Below are 20,877 nucleotides of genomic sequence, written 5' to 3' on the forward strand. Positions count from 1 at the left end.
TTAATTAGAATCAAATCAAATTGTTCTCACTTTACAAATGTTTTTCGCTGCTCAAATTACTTACTTGCACAATGTCCCTGTTTAATTAATATGCACACTACATGTCAGAGGCTAACCTTTGTATCTAGAGCTTTGAAGTCCCACCATGATCCCTGCACAACCTGACGTCTACGCTCCAGTTCAACCACAACATCTACAAACTTACGCTTCCTACATCTCCCATCAGCTTCTTTGCCACATACATGCTTTATGGCCTCATGTACCTGAAAAAAAGGAAAGAAAAAAAGAATGGAGCATAAGCATGGATCCATACTATATTTTTTTTCACGAAGGGTCATGACCAAATATTTAGGGTTGGTATGCATGGACCCTAGCTATCACAATTTAAGATTATGGGGGTCCAAAGTTAGCATTTGGGGGCCAATGTGTTTTGGGCACCAGTAAGTGGTGAGTAATGGCATAATAACATATGGGCAACGTTTCAAAAACTTTTGTAAGTACAAGTTTATGGACATTTCATTGAAACGTTTAAATCAAGTTAAAACTCGGAAATTAGAATCTAATACAGTTCAATGGGCTCTCAGTGAACTTGTACTTATGATGGTTTGATTAAATGATACCCTGTTATTACTCATAGTGATCAATGTTTTGAAATTCTCTCTTGAAGTATTATTTTGTATTAAAGATTCATCTAAAACATTCTAAATTAGAAGATTTTGAAGAGAAATACCTTGGAGAGGCTTATTAAGATACCCAGAACAATCTCTGGCCCTGAACAGGTATATCATAAATAATAATAATAATAATAATAATAAAAATGGTACTTATAAAGTGCTTTCCACCAAAATCTCTAAGCGCTACATATCATCAACTAATCACTTTTCCTCAAAATGTATCAAGGGTATACTTACTTGATCTCTTGCCACAGGCATAAAATAGAATGCCTGGTAAAAGTCGAGAATCTCATTGTATTCAATGTAGCCTTTCTGTCTCGCATCAAGAAGGTCAAATATGGTGTCAAATTCAGATTCCACTCCCATCTTGATGATAAAATGTTATTGAGAGATCAACAACTTCAAAGAGGTCTCTTTTTCATTGCTAGTTTATCCTTTGCATCTGAGGGAAACCCAAACAAAAAGAAATGAATATTATATTTCAAATTTATACCTGTAGACCTGTTCCTCTTTCACTCTTGTATTACATCAGACTGCATTCTGAATTTCAAATAACATTTTTTATCATGAATCAAATGTAAAAACTTACTAAAACTATCATGACATATATACTATAAAACAGTTTGTTGAATAACAACTGATTGTTTTCTTTCTTTAATCAGAAGAAAATTGGTGATTTCGTATTTTTTCAGAAGACTCTATAATCAAATTCAAGCTTTAATACCCTAGATCATAACAATTTACATAACTTGTTGTCTTATGTCATAAGGCACAGAATTCTATTGGTTTTAGATCATCAATCAATACTCTTTTTGTTTTTACTCTAGTCAAACTTCTAAGTGTATAGACTAAACCAGTAGGGGCGCTGGTACAAGAATGAGGATTGTACGCATAAACAAGAATATATCCTTGTAAACTGGGACAAATTGCGCTCTGGGGATTTTGCATTACAAAAGCCCCCGCTTGCCATGCGAAAAATGGATTCCCCTTGAGAAAATAACCAAGTTCACTGTCTATACTTTTATGGGTTGTCCGTCTTCCAAGAATTGATCGCTCATAATGTGAAAGTCTCTGTACAAAGTCAATGTCAAATGCATCAAGAAAATCTGTTTTTCGCATCGCCAACGCGCCGATCTAAAAAATTAAACTTCTGCGAACGACCCTTATTTTTGAGGACGCATCGGTCCGCGTTTACGAAGACAATCCTCGTTTATGAAGACGATCCTTATTCTCAGGCCAGCGCCCCTACTGCTAAATGATCTTGTGACTTCAATTCAGTTCAATTTTATTTCGTCCAATAATGACATGGAAATTCATTGAGGGATTTTACATGTTGCATTTACATTAAAATCTTAAAAAGACATCAAGAGCATGATTGAATTTGAAATAGGAAATGATTAGATCTAGATCTAGTCTAGGCCTAGACTCTACTCTACAGTCTAAATTCACTAATAAAGTTTGTAAAGTCGCATAGATCTAGACCCTAATCTGCAATTTTTCCAACCTTACCTTGATTTCACGTCACACCTGCGCTGGCCTCGCTAAGCACGTAGCACTGCAGTTCCAGTGCAGTTCAAACTTCAGAGCAGAGGGCTGGAATTGGAGTTAGTCTATGCTGCACAGCTCCAGACGACGCATGTACCGTGACCGGGCCAGAGACGGGTCGCTGTCTGAGAGTGAGGGCCTCAGCCTTGCTCGATCGGCTAAAAACAGGACTGGAGCTCGAGCTCCTGTCAGACTCGATTCAATGAAATCTGTTGTAAATTTGCGTAGATCTTGACCTAGACTTGTGTTAATCTTAAAGTCATGACAGTTCGACAATTCTGATATCAATATCAATCAACTGCCCACAGGCCTCACTCATGACGGATATTTTTATTGATTGACACCATCACTCAATGGCGAGCGCTGGGGTATGACGTCATTGTCGCAAAGGCAACCGAATAGATTAAGCTGCCAATCAAATGATTAGTAAACATATGTTACCATAGTTTTAAGCCGTCATTTCTTTTCAAATTATTTAAAAATAATGTATTTAAAAAACAATATTATTTTAGTTTTAAAAAAAGAAAGGAAATTGAAATCTTTGATTTTTTAGAATATCTAAGTGACTACTTATGCAAGAAATCCTAATATGGCTGCGCCCAAAGATTATGGGGTACAATGCGATCCTTACACTTATCAAATTGGCAATTTTTACACATTGGATGGGCTACCTTCATCTCCGATTAAGCTTCACCCGTGCTGTCTACTTTGGTATTGAATGGAAGTTGGCCGGATTCCAGCCGGAAAACCAATTTGAAGAATGTAAAAAGTATAAGGGTCTTAAATTAAAATTTCAATAATGCAACTAAATAAATTATTTATTCACCTGATTTTGAACAAAAACGAAAAGTTTGCCAAAATAAAAAATTATATTATTTTTTTATATCAAACTAGAAAAATTAAGGTTAAAATAGACGGTCATTTTCCTATTACTCTCTATGTGTCATTATGGAAAATTTGGAGGGGGGGGGGGGGTAACTTTGAATCGGTCCGCTAGCGCTCAGAGAAAAAAAGTATTAAAGAGATTAATGGAAGTTCAAGAACAAGGTCTAATCTTTCGAAAAAATGCTATTTTATCAAAAGTTAGATGGTTCTTCGATAGCAAACTAGTCTTCCTGCAGACAGTCATTTTCATAACTCTACGTGTACAACATATGGAAAATTGGAAGGGGGGGGGGGGGGACTTTGGATCGGTCCGCTAGCGCTCAGAGAAAATACGTATTAAAGAGATTAATGGAAGTTCAAGATTAAGGTCTGATCTTTCGAAAAAATGTTATTTTATCAAATATTAGATGGTTCTTCGATAGCGGACTAGTCTTCCTGCAGACAGTCATTTTCCTAACTCTAAGTGTACAACATATGGAAAATTGAAAGGGGGGGGGGGGTAACTTTGGATCGGTCCGCTAGCGCTCAGAGAAAATACGTATTAAAGAGATTAATGGAAGTTCAAGAACAAGGTCTAATCTTCCGAAAAAATGCCATTTTATCAAATATTAGATGGTTCTTCGATAGCGGACTAGTCTTCCTGCAGAAAGTCATTTTCCTAACTCTACGTGTACAACCTATGGGACAATTTGGGGGGGGGGGGGGTAACTTTGGATCGGTCCGCTAGCGCTCAGAGAAAATAGGTATTAAAGAGATTAATGGAAGTTCAAGATTAAGGTCTGATCTTTCGAAAAAATGTTATTTTAACAAAAGTTAGATGGTTCTTCGATAGCAAACTAGTCTTCCTGCAGACAGTCATTTTCCTAACTCTACGTGTACAACATATGGAAAATTGAAGGAGGGGGGGGGGGGGGGGAGTAACTTTGGATCGGTCCGCTAGCGCTCAGAGAAAATACGTATTAAAGAGATTAATGGAGGTTCAAGGAAAAGGTCTAATCTTTCGAAAAAATGCTATTTTATCAAAAGTTAGATGGTTCTTCGATAGCAAACTAGTCTTCCTGCAGACAGTCATTTTCCTAACTCTACGTGTACAACCTATGGGAAAATTGGAGGGGGGGGGGTAACTTTGGATCGTTCCGCTAGCGCTCGGAGAAAATACGTATTAAAGAGATTAATGGAAGTTCAAGAACAAGGTCTAATCAAAAAATGCTATTTTATCAAAAGTTAGATGGTTCTTCGATAGCGAACTAGTCTTCCTGCAGACAGTCATTTTCCTAACTCTAAGTGTACAACATATGGAAAATTGGAGGGGGGGGGGGGTAACTTTGGATCGGTCCGCTAGCGCTCAGAGAAAATACGTATTAAAGAGATTAATGGAAATTCTAGAACAAGGTCTAATCTTTCGAAAAAATGCTATTTTATAAAAAGTTAGATGGTTCTTCGATAGCGGACTAGTCTTCCTGCAGACAGTCATTTTCCTAACTCTACGTGTACAACATATGGAAAATTGGAGGAGGGGGGGGGGGGGAGTAACTTTGGATCGGTCCGCTAGCGCTCAGAGCAAATACGTATTAAAGAGATTAATGGAAGTTCAAGAACAAGGTCTAATCTTCCGAAAAAATGTTATTTTATCAAAAGTTAGATGGTTCTTCGATAGCGGACTAGTCTTCCTGCAGACAGTCATTTTCCTAACTCTAAGTGTACAACATATGGAAAATTGAAAGGGGGGGGGGGGGGTGGTAACTTTGGATCGGTCCACTAGCGCTCAGAGAAAATACGTATTAAAGAGATTAATGGAAGTTCAAAAACAAGGTCTAATCTTCCGAAAAAAATGCTATTTTATCAAAAGTTAGATGGTTCTTCGATAGCGGACTAGTCTTCCTGCAGACAGTCATTTTCCTAACTCTAAGTGTACAACATATGGAAAATTGAAAGGGGGGGGGGGGGTAACTTTGGATCGGTCCGCTAGCGCTCAGAGAAAATACGTATTAAAGAGATTAATGGAAGTTCAAGAACAAGGTCTAATCTTCCGAAAAAATGTTATTTTATCAAAAGTTAGATGGTTCTTCGATAGCGGACTAGTCTTCCTGCAGACAGTCATTTTCCTAACTCTAAGTGTACAACATATGGAAAATTGAAGGGGGGGGGGGGTAACTTTGGATCGGTCCGCTAGCGCTCAGAGAAAATACGTATTAAAGAGATTAATGGAAGTTCAAGAACAAGGTCTAATCTTCCGAAAAAATGCTATTTTATAAAAAGTTAGATGGTTCTTCGATAGCGGACTAGTCTTCCTGCAGACAGTCATTTTCCTAACTCTACGTGTACAACATATGGAAAATTGGAAGGGGGGGGGGGGGGGGACTTTGGATCGGTCCGCTAGCGCTCAGAGAAAATACGTATTAAAGAGATTAATGGAAGTTCAAGAACAAGGTCTAATCTTCCGAAAAAATGCTATTTTATAAAAAGTTAGATGGTTCTTCGATAGCGGACTAGTCTTCCTGCAGACAGTCATTTTCCTAACTCTAAGTGTACAACATATGGAAAATTGGAAGGGGGGGGGGGGGAAATTTGGATCGGTCCGCTAGCGCTCAGAGAAAATACGTATTAAAGAGATTAATGGAAGTTCAAGAACAAGGTCTAATCTTCCGAAAAAATGCTATATTATAAAAAGTTAGATGGTTCTTCGATAGCGGACTAGTCTTCCTGCAGACAGTCATTTTCCTAACTCTACGTGTACAACATATGGAAAATTGGAAGGGGGGGGGGGGGGAACTTTGGATCGGTCCGCTAGCGCTCAGAGAAAATACGTATTAAAGAGATTAATGGAAGTTCAAGATTAAGGTCTGATCTTTCGAAAAAATGCTATTTTATCAAAAGTTAGATAGTTCTTCGATAGCGGACTAGTCTTCCTGCAGACAGTCATTTTCCTAACTCTAAGTGTACAACATATGGAAAATTGAAAGGGGGGGGGGTAACTTTGGATCGGTCCGCTAGCGCTCAGAGAAAATACGTATTAAAGAGATTAATGGAAGTTCAAGCTAAAGGTCTATTCTTTCGAAAAAATGCTATTTTATCAAAAGTTAGATGGTTCTTCGATAGCGGACTAGTCTACCTGCAGACAGTCATTTTCCTAACTCTAAGTGTACAACATATGGAAAATTGGAGGAGGGGGGGGGGGGGGGGAGTAACTTTGGATCGGTCCGCTAGCGCTCAGAGAAAATACGTATTAAAGAGATTAATGGAAGTTCAAGAACAAGGTCTAATCTTCCGAAAAAATGCTATTTTATAAAAAGTTAGATGGTTCTTCGATAGCGGACTAGTCTTCCTGCAGACAGTCATTTTCCTAACTCTACGTGTACAACATATGGAAAATTGGAAGGGGGGGGGGGGGACTTTGGATCGGTCCGCTAGCGCTCAGAGAAAATACGTATTAAAGAGATTAATGGAAGTTCAAGAACAAGGTCTAATCTTCCGAAAAAATGCTATTTTATAAAAAGTTAGATGGTTCTTCGATAGCGGACTAGTCTTCCTGCAGACAGTCATTTTCCTAACTCTAAGTGTACAACATATGGAAAATTGGAAGGGGGGGGGGGGACTTTGGATCGGTCCGCTAGCGCTCAGAGAAAATACGTATTAAAGAGATTAATGGAAGTTCAAGATTAAGGTCTGATCTTTCGAAAAAATGCTATTTTATCAAAAGTTAGATGGTTCTTCGGTAGCAAACTAGTCTTCCTGCAGACAGTCATTTTCCTAACTCTAAGTGTACAACATATGGAAAATTGAAAGGGGGGGGGTAACTTTGGATCGGTCCGCTAGCGCTCAGAGAAAATACGTATTAAAAAGATTAATGGAAGTTCAAGAACAAGGTCTAATCTTCCGAAAAAATGTTATTTTATCAAAAGTTAGATGGTTCTTCGATAGCGGACTAGTCTTCCTGCAGACAGTCATTTTCCTAACTCTAAGTGTAAAACATATGGAAAATTGAAAGGGGGGGGGGGGGTGGTAACTTTGGATCGGTCCACTAGCGCTCAGAGAAAATACGTATTAAAGAGATTAATGGAAGTTCAAAAACAAGGTCTAATCTTCCGAAAAAATGCTATTTTATCAAAAGTTAGATGGTTCTTCGATAGCGGACTAGTCTTCCTGCAGACAGTCATTTTCCTAACTCTAAGTGTACAACATATGGAAAATTGAAAGGGGGGGGGGGTAACTTTGGATCGGTCCGCTAGCGCTCAGAGAAAATACGTATTAAAGAGATTAATGGAAGTTCAAGAACAAGGTCTAATCTTCCGAAAAAATGCTATTTTATAAAAAGTTAGATGGTTCTTCGATAGCGGACTAGTCTTCCTGCAGACAGTCATTTTCCTAACTCTACGTGTACAACATATGGAAAATTGAAAGGGGGGGGGGGGGACTTTGGATCGGTCCGCTAGTGCTCAGAGAAAATACGTATTAAAGAGATTAATGGAAGTTCAAGAACAAGGTCTAATCTTCCGAAAAAATGCTATATTATAAAAAGTTAGATGGTTCTTCGATAGCGGACTAGTCTTCCTGCAGACAGTCATTTTCCTAACTCTACGTGTACAACATATGGAAAATTGGAAGGGGGGGGGGGGGGGGACTTTGGATCGGTCCGCTAGCGCTCAGAGAAAATACGTATTAAAGAGATTAATGGAAGTTCAAGATTAAGGTCTGATCTTTCGAAAAAATGCTATTTTATCAAAAGTTAGATGGTTCTTCGGTAGCAAACTAGTCTTCCTGCAGACAGTCATTTTCCTAACTCTACGTGTACAACCTATGGGACAATTGGGGGGGGGGGGGTAACTTTGGATCGGTCCGCTAGCGCTCAGAGAAAATACGTATTAAAGAGATTAATGGAAGTTCAAGATTAAGGTCTGATCTTTCGAAAAAAAGTTATTTTAACAAAAGTTAGATGGTTCTTCGATAGCAAACTAGTCTTCCTGCAGACAGTCATTTTCCTAACTCTAAGTGTACAACATATGGAAAATTGAAAGGGGGGGGGGTAACTTTGGATCGGTCCGCTAGCGCTCAGAGAAAATACGTATTAAAGAGATTAATGGAAGTTCAAGAACAAGGTCTAATCTTCCGAAAAAATGCTATATTATAAAAAGTTAGATGGTTCTTCGATAGCGGACTAGTCTTCCTGCAGACAGTCATTTTCGTAACTCTACGTGTACAACATATGGAAAATTGGAAGGGGGGGGGGGGAACTTTGGATCGGTCCGCTAGCGCTCAGAGAAAATACGTATTAAATAGATTAATGGAAGTTCAAGATTAAGGTCTGATCTTTCGAAAAAATGCTATTTTATAAAAAGTTAGATGGTTCTTCGATAGCGGACTAGTCTTCCTGCAGACAGTCATTTTCCTAACTCTAAGTGTACAACATATGGAAAATTGGAGGAGGGGGGGGGGGGGGGTAACTTTGGATCGGTCCGCTAGCGCTCAGAGAAAATACGTATTAAAGAGATTAATGGAAGTTCAAGAACAAGGTCTAATCTTCCGAAAAAATGCTATTTTATAAAAAGTTAGATGGTTCTTCGATAGCGGACTAGTCTTCCTGCAGACAGTCATTTTCCTAACTCTACGTGTACAACATATGGAAAATTGGAAGGGGGGGGGGGGGGGACTTTGGATCGGTCCGCTAGCGCTCAGAGAAAATACGTATTAAAGAGATTAATGGAAGTTCAAGAACAAGGTCTAATCTTCCGAAAAAATGCTATTTTATAAAAAGTTAGATGGTTCTTCGATAGCGGACTAGTCTTCCTGCAGACAGTCATTTTCCTAACTCTAAGTGTACAACATATGGAAAATTGGAAGGGGGGGGGGGGAAATTTGGATCGGTCCGCTAGCGCTCAGAGAAAATACGTATTAAAGAGATTAATGGAAGTTCAAGAACAAGGTCTAATCTTCCGAAAAAATGCTATATTATAAAAAGTTAGATGGTTCTTCGATAGCGGACTAGTCTTCCTGCAGACAGTCATTTTCCTAACTCTACGTGTACAACATATGGAAAATTGGAAGGGGGGGGGGAACTTTGGATCGGTCCGCTAGCGCTCAGAGAAAATACGTATTAAAGAGATTAATGGAAGTTCAAGATTAAGGTCTGATCTTTCGAAAAAATGCTATTTTATCAAAAGTTAGATGGTTCTTCGATAGCGGACTAGTCTTCCTGCAGACAGTCATTTTCCTAACTCTAAGTGTACAACATATGGAAAATTGAAAGGGGGGGGGGTAACTTTGGATCGGTCCGCTAGCGCTCAGAGAAAATACGTATTAAAGAGATTAATGGAAGTTCAAGCTAAAGGTCTATTCTTTCGAAAAAATGCTATTTTATCAAAAGTTAGATGGTTCTTCGATAGCGGACTAGTCTACCTGCAGACAGTCATTTTCCTAACTCTAAGTGTACAACATATGGAAAATTGGAGGAGGGGGGGGGGGGGGGGGAGTAACTTTGGATCGGTCCGCTAGCGCTCAGAGAAAATACGTATTAAAGAGATTAATGGAAGTTCAAGAACAAGGTCTAATCTTCCGAAAAAATGCTATTTTATAAAAAGTTAGATGGTTCTTCGATAGCGGACTAGTCTTCCTGCAGACAGTCATTTTCCTAACTCTACGTGTACAACATATGGAAAATTGGAAGGGGGGGGGGGGGGGACTTTGGATCGGTCCGCTAGCGCTCAGAGAAAATACGTATTAAAGAGATTAATGGAAGTTCAAGAACAAGGTCTAATCTTCCGAAAAAATGCTATTTTATAAAAAGTTAGATGGTTCTTCGATAGCGGACTAGTCTTCCTGCAGACAGTCATTTTCCTAACTCTAAGTGTACAACATATGGAAAATTGGAAGGGGGGGGGGAACTTTGGATCGGTCCGCTAGCGCTCAGAGAAAATACGTATTAAAGAGATTAATGGAAGTTCAAGATTAAGGTCTGATCTTTCGAAAAAATGCTATTTTATCAAAAGTTAGATGGTTCTTCGATAGCGGACTAGTCTTCCTGCAGACAGTCATTTTCCTAACTCTACGTGTACAACATATGGAAAATTGGAAGGGGGGGGGGGAACTTTGGATCGGTCCGCTAGCGCTCAGAGAAAATACGTATTAAAGAGATTAATGGAAGTTCAAGATTAAGGTCTGATCTTTCGAAAAAATGCTATTTTATCAAAAGTTAGATGGTTCTTCGGTAGCAAACTAGTCTTCCTGCAGACAGTCATTTTCCTAACTCTACGTGTACAACATATGGAAAATTGGAAGGGGGGGGGGACTTTGGATCGGTCCGCTAGCGCTCAGAGAAAATACGTATTAAAGAGAATAATGGAAGTTCAAGAACAAGGTCTAATCTTCCGAAAAAATGCTATATTATAAAAAGTTAGATGGTTCTTCGATAGCGGACTAGTCTTCCTGCAGACAGTCATTTTCCTAACTCTACGTGTACAACATATGGAAAATTGGAAGGGGGGGGGACTTTGGATCGGTCCGCTAGCGCTCAGAGAAAATACGTATTAAAGAGATTAATGGAAGTTCAAGATTAAGGTCTGATCTTTCGAAAAAATGCTATTTTATCAAAAGTTAGATGGTTCTTCGGTAGCAAACTAGTCTTCCTGCAGACAGTCATTTTCCTAACTCTACGTGTACAACCTATGGGACAATTTTTTTTGGGGGGGGGGGTAACTTTGGATCGGTCCGCTAGCGCTCAGAGAAAATACGTATTAAAGAGATTAATGGAAGTTCAAGATTAAGGTCTGATCTTTCGAAAAAATGTTATTTTAACAAAAGTTAGATGGTTCTTCGATAGCAAACTAGTCTTCCTGCAGACAGTCATTTTCCTAACTCTAAGTGTACAACATATGGAAAATTGAAAGGGGGGGGGGTAACTTTGGATCGGTCCGCTAGCGCTCAGAGAAAATACGTATTAAAGAGATTAATGGAAGTTCAAGAACAAGGTCTAATCTTCCGAAAAAATGCTATTTTATAAAAAGTTAGATGGTTCTTCGATAGCGGACTAGTCTTCCTGCAGACAGTCATTTTCCTAACTCTACGTGTACAACATATGGAAAATTGGAAGGGGGGGGGGGGAACTTTGGATCGGTCCACTAGCGCTCAGAGAAAATACGTATTAAAGAGATTAATGGAAGTTCAAGATTAAGGTCTGATCTTTCGAAAAAATGCTATTTTATCAAAAGTTAGATGGTTCTTCGGTAGCAAACTAGTCTTCCTGCAGACAGTCATTTTCCTAACTCTACGTGTACAACCTATGGGACAATTTGGGGGGGGGGGTAACTTTGGATCGGTCTGCTAGCGCTCAGAGAAAATACGTATTAAAGAGATTAATGGAAGTTCAAGATTAAGGTCTGATCTTTCGAAAAAATGTTATTTTAACAAAAGTTAGATGGTTCTTCGATAGCAAACTAGTCTTCCTGCAGACAGTCATTTTCCTAACTCTAAGTGTACAACATATGGAAAATTGAAAGGGGGGGGGGGGGGGGAGGTAACTGTGGATCGGTCCGCTAGCGCTCAGAGAAAATACGTATTAAAGAGATTAATGGAGGTTCAAGGAAAAGGTCTAATCTTTCGAAAAAATGCTTTTATCAAAAGTTAGATGGTTCTTCGATAGCGGACTAGTCTTCCTGCAGACAGTCATTTTCCTAACTCTAAGTGTACAACATATGGAAAATTGGAGGAGGGGGGGGGGGGAGTAACTTTGGATCGGTCCGCTAGCGCTCAGAGAAAATACGTATTAAAGAGATTAATGGAAGTTCAAGAACAAGGTCTAATCTTTCAAAAAAATGCTATTTTATAAAAAGTTAGATGGTTCTTCGATAGCGGACTAGTCTTCCTGCAGACAGTCATTTTCCTAACTCTAAGTGTACAACATATGGAAAATTGAAAGGGGGGGGGGTAACTTTGGATCGGTCCGCTAGCGCTCAGAGCAAATACGTATTAAAGAGATTAATGGAAGTTCAAGAACAAGGTCTAATCTTCCGGAAAAATGTTATTTTATCAAAAGTTAGATGGTTCTTCGATAGCGGACTAGTCTTCCTGCAGACAGTCATTTTCCTAACTCTACGTGTACAACATATGGAAAATTGGAAGGGGGGGGGGGAACTTTGGATCGGTCCGCTAGCGCTCAGAGAAAATACGTATTAAAGAGATTAATGGAAGTTCAAGATTAAGGTCTGATCTTTCGAAAAAATGTTATTTTATCAAAAGTTAGATGGTTCTTCGGTAGCAAACTAGTCTTCCTGCAGACAGTCATTTTCCTAACTCTTCGTGTACAACCTATGGGAAAATTTCGGGGGGGGGGGGGAACTTGGGATCGGTCCGCTAGCGCTCAGAGAAAATACGTATTAAAGAGATTAATGGAAGTTCAAGATGAAGGTCTGATCTTTCGAAAAAATGTTATTTTATCAAAAGTTAGATGGTTCTTCGGTAGCAAACTAGTCTTCGTGCATATTTTTTTATTAAAGGGTCGATAAGACATGAGGCCCTATGCACTGGCGTACTGATTTTTCTCATTTTAGGGGTAAATTATGCGTTTTTATGCTTCTGTTTGAAAATTTCAAATTGCCTAACATACCTTCAGGAAAAAAAATATGCCTATCGAGAAGCCTACATGTCAGGGACTGCAGAACGGGGGGCTCGGGGCTCGAGCCCCCCCCCAACCCCCACACTTAAACAAAAGTATGTTAAAAAGAAAAAGAAACAAAGAGAGAAACTAAGAATAAATGACCTGCCAGTGTCACAAAAAACCCTGAGCTTACGGGGGCTCGGCCCCCTGGACCCTACCAAGGGACTGAGGCGGGCCCCTGGATGCTCATCTGACCGTAATAATAGTACCTAAAGCCTCTGAGCTTCCGGGAGCTCTGCCCCTGGAGGAGGGACCCGGATGCTCATCTGATCGTCATTAAATGCCTAAAATCCCTGAGCTTCATGGGGCTCGGCCCCCTGGACTACCCGCCATTAAGTGAACTGCCAGTGTCACAAAATATGGTATCTGAATATGCTTTACTGACCGTAATGTTATGCCTAAAAACCCTGAGCTTCCGGTGGATCCGTCCCCTGACCCTCGCCAGAGCGAGGCCACAAGCCTATGCAGGCTCGGGTCATTTCGCTCGCTACGCTCTTCCGGATCATTAATACTCCACTCTGAAAAACGTTCCGCGGGGCCTGCATGTAACATGTAAGAGTGGTGGTGATGCATATTTTTCTTCTGCCCCCTAACGTTTTCGCTCATTACGCCTGGAAGGTAAGCCCCTCCCCCTGGAATATTTGCCCCCCCCCCCCCAATCCCAAAGTTCTTCCGGAGCGCCCGGCCATGCCCGCAAACTGAAGGGTATAAGACATTAAATTACGGTCATATGGGCAAATTTGGATACCTTATTTCTACCACTGTCAGGTCAATAGTTGGCGTGGAGTCCAGGGGGCAGAGCCTCTAGAAGCTCAGGGGTTTTAGGCATAAAATTATGGTCAGTTGAGCATATTTTGATACTTCATTTGTGATATTGGCAGGTCACCTTTCTTTCTTTCTATTTTCTTTAACATACTTTTTCAAAACAGTGAGGGGGGCTCGAGTCCCCAGGCACCGCTGTTCTGCGGACCCTGACATGTAGGCTTCGAAATAAGCATACTTTGGGCCTGACTGTACATTTGGGAATTTGTCATTTTCAAACAAACGCATAGAAAGTTTCGGCAACATTAATATTGTAAATCACTATAGTATAAATTGAAAATAAACCTCGATTGAATTTTATTTGAGACAACTGCCCCCAAGGCCTCCCCCCTCCCATCAGTACGCAAGTGTGTATGTCCTTGTATATTTCGTTTCTTCCAAAATACAGACCAGGGGCCCCGTCTTATTGAGAGTTGTGATTATTTAAATCAATCGCAAGTCCTCCAAACAATCGCAATTTCAACCACTCTTCTGCAAGGTTCTAGATTGCATAAAAGTCAAGAGGTTATAGGTGTCTATTACCTGTAAATCCTGGCAAAGGCTATGCCCCTTATTCCCGTCATATAAGGTCTATGACGGGAATAAGGGGCATAGCCTTTGCCGGGATTTTGGCCCCTGGACCCTATACCATTAGATTACAAGTGGTTCCAAGACAACCCTTTATCCTATACAATTATCTTCATGAGAGCATAATTATGGTTGTAAGAGAGAGCGAGAGAGAAAAATAATCCGGTAGGGCCAGTGCAAATGTTGATGGATAGATTTCTATCGCTCAAGACGACTATCTTAAAGGTTCTGAATTGCTAATACTCAAGAGCAATAGCGGCACCGCCCGAAGACCCCTCCCGGAAAGGTTTTAGAGTACCTTGAGATCACACATCTTTGTCCCGTTAGGGATGGGTTAAGCAATTATTTTTTTAATTTCGAAATGGGTAGGGAGATTTTCTCAATTTTCCTGGGAGAGCCGCCCCCAATTTCACTTGAACCGAAAACCCTGCATTTTGTTGAAAAACCTAGACGCTCTATTGGCAATCTATACCACTCGTGACGGCTATCGGGAAAGGTTATGAATTGTTATAACCGGGGGCTTCGCTCTCGGACCCCAGAAGGGGCTGCAACTCTCCGTGGGGCTCTAAGGTGGGCCCGCGAAACCCAAGACACTCAAGACAGCTATCGTGAAGGTTCTGAATTGCTAAAAATCAAGAGCTTCAGGGGGCTCCATCCACTGGAGCTCCGGAATTGACTCTTCCCCTAATATAGACATGGGTAATAAACTTCTTTTTTTTGGGGGGGGATAGGGGTGGGGGAAATGTTAAGCATTATCCAGGGGGCGCCGCCCTCCGTCCCCTTGAATGAATGCTTTATGAAGTTTTTGAAACCGAGAAAAGAGCCATTCCTTCCTTCTTCTTTTTCCAGTTTTCTTTTCGTTTCTTCTAATTTTCTTTCCTTTTCCTCTCTCCTTTTTCTACCTTTTGTGTGTTGTGTGTGTTGTAAAGTTTGAGCGCAAGTTTTACAATTACCATAGACAGTTGGGAAGACCCTAAACCTACGCCCCCACCTCCAACAACCATGGCTTTGTTTCAAAAGAGCCGAACCATCAACAAGGAGAATAAAAAACAGTCCCTTATAGGTATATAGTGAGAGTTTTTTGTTTAAAGGGTTTTAGTATGAGTTTAAAAAACAAATGGCTTTATAAATCAAAGCAAACGAAGTGGAAGAGGGACAAACCTCGCTATTCGTAAGGACCGCTATTCAAAATAAAGGTTTTCGCGTCATGTAGCGTACAAAGAGGTAATGCGATCCGAATATGAACCAAACATTTACATCCTTTTTGTTGGGATGTGGTTGGGGGTAGTGGACGTGTGGTCAGGGGCGTCGCTAAAAGGGGTGTGAGACACCCCCTCCCCCTCCCCCCCACTTGTCAAGATATTGTCGGTAAAATCGCGCTGCTGTCGGGAAAAATGAGAAAAGGGTAGGGGAAATGAGAGGGAAAGGGAAAGAAAAAAAAAAAGAAAAAAAAAAGGAAGAGAAGAGAAGAATGAAAGAGAAAATAAAACAAGTGGAAGGAGAGAAAACAAAGGAAAAGAAAGAAAAGAAAGAAAAGGAGAAAGGGAAAAAAGAGAAGAAAACAAACGGGGGATGAAAGAGAGGAGAGAGAGAGGAGGGGTGGAAGTAAGAGAGAGAGGGGATGTTTGGTGGAGTTGCCACGTCCAGAGATCAAGAATGATGCATACGCATAGATATGTTGCTGTGTGGGGTCCGCTGTTTCGGTATTCTTGCTCGATCCTCGTTTACTATATCAATGCAGAAGTTAATTCGGTGGGATGTATTATGTCGGTCGGCCGGCATTTTTTTCCCCTACGAACTGTGACTTTTCATCGGACAAAGAAACATTTTTGAAAATTCAGACAATGATTATTAGAGTCGTGCAACGAATCGTCTACTTTCTAAAATAATTTAATGAAACGTTAAAGCTTCCGCGCTTTGCGCGGGAGGGGGCAACCGAATTAAGACTAGGATTAGGAGTCGAGAACGGTACAACCAATCGTCTTCTTTCTCAATGATTTAATGAAGCGGCAAAACTTCCGCGCCTCGCGCCGTAGGGGGGAAACTGAATTCAGACAAGGATTAAGAATCGAAAACATTATAACGAATCCTCTTCTTTCTCTAATAATTTTATGAAATGTCAAAGCTTCGCTCAGGAGGGGGGCGCAACTGAATTCATGCAGACTAGGATTAAGAGTCGAGAACGGTACAACGAATCGTCTTCTTTCTCTAATAATTTAATGAGATGTCAAAGCTTCAGCGCTTCGTGCGGGAGGGGGGGGGGGGGAAACTGAATTCAGTCTAGGATTAAGAATCAAGAACGGTACAACGAATCGTCTTCTTTCTCTAATAAATTTAAAAAACGGCAAGGCGGAAGAGGCCGGGAACTGAATTCAGACAAGGATTAGGAATGGAAAACTGTACAACGAATCGTCTTCTCTTTCTAATAATTTAATGAACTGTCAAAGCTTCAGCGCTTCGCGCGGGAGAGGGGGGGGGGGGTGAATTGAATTTAGACTAGGATTAAGAGTCGAGAACGCTACAACGAATCGTCTTCTTTCTCTAATAATTAAAAAAAGGCAAAGCGGAAGAGGCCGGGAACTGCCATTGAGAATTTCTTTCTCTAATAATTTAATGAAATGTCAAAGCTTCAGCGCTCCGCGTGGGAGGGGAAAAACTAAATTCAGAATAGGATTACGAGTCGGGAAAGGTATAACGAATCGTCTTCTTTCTCTAACAATTTAATGAAATGTCAAAGCTTTCGCACTTAAAAAAAAAAAAATAATAATAATAATAACAACATTTATAATGCGCACATATCCACCCCAAGAGATGCTCAAGGCGCCTAACAAGGTAAGTACATTGAACGAAAATAATTTAACATAATCAAATATAATTCAACAACGTTAATTACATCATATTTTGAAATACACTACGTCTTAACTAAGGAACTCAGACATTAGATAGGTTTTCATTTGTTTTTGGAACACATTTTGATTGGCTGACATTTTGATTGAATGGGGTAGGGAGTTCCATAACCGGGGTGCAGCAGCTGTAAAAGCTCTGTCTCCCCAACTCCTCTTTGTTCTTAATTGTGTTAAATTTGTTGAATTAGAGGAACGAATACCTGCACGAGAACTTAAAGAGATATTAAAAAGAGAGGAAATATATTCAGGGACTGATCCATTTAGTGAACGGTAGGTGAGTAGTAGAATTTTATATTTGATACGCTGTTCTATTGGAAGCCAGTGAAGTTTCTTGAGTATTTGAGTAGTATGGGTCGATCGTTTAGATTTAGTGACAAGGCGGGCAGCTGTGTTTTGAACCTTTTGTAGTCTGTGAATTTGGTATTTAGGAAGTCCATAAAGGAGAGAGTTACAGTTATCGAGATGAGATGTTACAAAAGCATGAATCAATTGTTGAGTGGTTTGGGGGGTTAAAAATTTCCTTATAGCGCGAAGATTACGAAGATGATAATTGGCAGCTTTCACACATTTTGAAATATGTGCATCAAGAGACATGCTTGTATCGAAAATGACACCAAGATTTCTTGCCTTATCTGAAGGAGCAATGTGCACAGAACCAACACATATATGAGTTATAACAATCTTGGAAAGTTGTTGTCTGGAGCCTAACAAGAGAAATTCTGTTTTATCGTCATTTAGTTTGAGATAGCAATCATTCATCCATTTTCGTACATCATGAATACAACTTTCAAGATCTTTGACACGTTAATTTAGCTCTTAGCCCCGTGTTTATAGGGTGAAATGTGTTGACATTGGGACATTGGTATTAGTATATTTGTCGGTAATAATATGGGTGGCTAGTTTTGTCGATAATCGGTGGCCTCTACACCCCCCCCCCTCTCCGCCCCGTTGAAAAAGGTCTAGCGACGCCTTGTGGTGATGGGTCAGAAGGTTTTGATAAGGTCTAGTGCGAAAAATAAATAAAAATAAATGCCGTGATGAATTTGTTTTTGTTTATAATTGGGGTGGGATATCTAGCCCTCCTCGTAGCAACAAGGGGGCAGGATATAATGAGGAATACATAACAAACACCAAAAAAAAAAAACGGAATGTAAAATACAAATGTGCATGCAGGTTCAGGAAAGTTAATATTAATTAATTCGAGACCTGATAAATCCTAAGCAACAGATAAAATACACGTATTAATTATTCAAATACACGTATGCATCCATACAGGTTCACACACAAAATATAAAGAGTCAATGACATTAAATAGCCAAATCAAAATAAAAAATTACAATAAAGGGAACAAAACAAACGAGGAGTAAGGCTGACGTGAATTGTCATTAAACAAGATAGATCATTATAAAACAAACACATCTACATTATGAAATATTTCCCCTCGCCTTCTACGCTTATGATGACGACTTGGACAGTCAGATGTCAGACATTCATATTTATTTATATGGGCCTGATGAGGTGGTTTCCTTGTAAACTATCTCGTCTTGTCACGAAAGTAAATTTTCATAATGTTTGCGACAAATATTCGGGGCCATGTGTCGCCCCCCCAGAGCTACGCCATAGCCAACATTTCCCTTTCTTATCATTTTGTTTGCTATGTAATTTTATGACTAGCAACCCTCTTCTCGTATTATGAATAGCGACCCTTATTTCGTATTATGAATAGGGACCCATAGGCCTATGAATTTCGACCCGATTTTGTATTATAGCGAGTACGACCCTCTTCTCATATTATGAATAGCAACCCTCATTTTCGATTATGAATCGGGGTCATTAAATATGAATGATGACCCTTATGAATAATGACCCTTTTCTCAAATTAAGAATCAACAACAATATATCCAAAGAAATCTAAAGAAATCGGGAATACAAATAATAATGTTGATATTAGCAAGCTTGAAGTAAATATCGGAATTAGAAGAAGAACAAATATTAATACGTGCTATTTCTGTTTTTAAAATCCCCACTGTACTACTTGTAGCTAATTGGCCCTCTGGCAGGCGCGGATCCAGGATTTCTTAGGGGAGGGGGCCCAACTTTTTTTTTTTGATCCTCGAAAAAATTTCAATTTGCACCCCCCCCCCCTTGAGCGCCAGGGGGGGGGGGGCCCAACCTCAAAAAAAGGTAAAAATCACGTGATTTTACATGATTTTTTTCTCAAGGGGGGGGGGGGGGGGGCCCGGGCCCCCCCCCCCCCCCCCCCCCTGGATCCGCCACTGCCCTCTGGAGAGAAAACAACGCCTAAACGGTGCCCGTTGGTCACCCATGATCCTCTTTTTGTTATGTTAATCGAGAGCTGAGTTGATGAGATAGCCACCTGTCAGTGACCACGCTGTGTGGTCTAACCCCCCCCCTGGCCAAAATAGTACAGACGGGCTTTAACATCCTGACTAAAATGTCGCAAAGTTTTCCACATTATTTTGCGTGGCAGCCCAAAAGAGGCTGACTGAATTTAGAATGATGCAGTGACATTATTTTGTTTAGATAGAATTTGATAATGGTGCATACCGTGCAGGGGCGGCGATTTCCTTTCAAGACCGGGGGGGGGGGCAAAATGCGAGGGACGAGGGAGCAGTGGCGTAATGAGGAAAAACGTTTGGGGGGGCAGAAAAGAACCGGCATCACCATCACTCTTACATGTTACGCAGATCCTGGCTAAAGTATTTACGATCAGGTAGATCAAGCCGAGCGAAGCAAGTGGACCGTAAGGTCCAGGGGGCAGAGCCCAAGGAAAGTCAGGAAAAATGCCATTTCAGCAACATTTGTAAATCACTGATATCGAATTAGAAATAAACCACGTTTGAATGAATTTTTTTTGAGGGGGGACTTCCCCAAAGCCCCCCCCCCCCCATCAATACGCAATTTCGAGGGAGCATAGTGAATGAGAGGGACTACCCCTTACGGATTTTTAAAGTTTTGGTTGTATTAAAAAATTACATTTCTTAGCAAAACTATAGTATAAAAACAAGCAATAAACTTTTTTCACACTTCGTTTTGCTCAGTATTTACTTATACATTTAGAAGGTTATTATGCAAGGGAGCGTAGCTTCCGGGTGAAAAGATTTTTGCATTTTTATTTGTCTACACGCTGCACTTTTGGGCCCTCCAGAACCTAAGTTTGTTGCAGTCTTTATTATTTGCTACCTTTTTCGGGGGCACTTTTTCAAATTTTGAGGGGGGAGGGACGATCCCCCTTTAAAAAAATTGAGGGGAGACGTGCCCCCCCCCAAAAAAAAAACGTTCCCCGCCTCCACCCGCCCCCACCGCCCAACGCCCCCCCCCCCCCGCCCCTGATACCGTGCATGAAGCCAGGATTTGTTTACTATTACAGCACTCGACCGATGGTCAACACAATTCCGAAAAATACTCTAACACTGAAGCAAACAAGAAAGGAAAAATTTAGAAACAAAAATATAATAATGACCCTGGATGAGAGACTACGTAACTTGTCCTGTAAAAAAAATGAATATACTTCGGATACGTTTTTAGAATAATGCTCTTTCGCACCAGTGGGATTCGCATTCGGCGACAATCTCCATGCCTTTTACACTATAATGAATCGCTAGTTTCATAAAGTCATCATTAAGTTGGCACCGTTAAATTGGCCTTTTTCGGATACCAATAATCTACGTGATTCCGGCCAGGATCAACGCACGTACTTTGGTTACCCTATCATACAGTGTGGTCCCACTAACTTACATTTACAAAAACATATTTCCATGTTTTAGAATGGATTTTCGGAAGCAGGTTTCATTCTACTTGGGGAAAACAG

At 40.4% G+C, this 20,877-nt stretch overlaps 1 protein-coding gene across 5 annotated transcripts in view; it reads right to left on the reverse strand.

Moving 5' to 3' along the window:
- LOC115918081 (trichohyalin-like) overlaps positions 1–2,610 on the reverse strand; it is a 54,299-nt gene extending 51,689 nt beyond the window's left edge. For 4 of the 5 annotated variants that reach the window (XM_030973228.1, XM_030973225.1, XM_030973226.1 and 1 more), the window contains exons 1-3: positions 2,184–2,610; positions 912–1,116; positions 117–263 (exon numbers count right to left, since the gene is read on the reverse strand). In XM_030973228.1, coding sequence (XP_030829088.1) covers positions 117–263; positions 912–1,040 — 276 coding nt within the window. In that variant the 5' untranslated portion in view covers positions 1,041–1,116; positions 2,184–2,610. The remainder of the gene's footprint in view (positions 1–116; positions 264–911; positions 1,117–2,183) is intronic. The other variant, XM_030973227.1, reaches the window with a different exon arrangement.
- Between the last annotated feature and the right edge of the window lie 18,267 nt (positions 2,611–20,877).

Source organism: Strongylocentrotus purpuratus, unplaced genomic scaffold (assembly GCF_000002235.5).
Source record: "Strongylocentrotus purpuratus isolate Spur 01 unplaced genomic scaffold, Spur_5.0 spur5_scaffold_6, whole genome shotgun sequence".
NCBI lineage: Eukaryota > Metazoa > Echinodermata > Echinoidea > Camarodonta > Strongylocentrotidae > Strongylocentrotus > Strongylocentrotus purpuratus.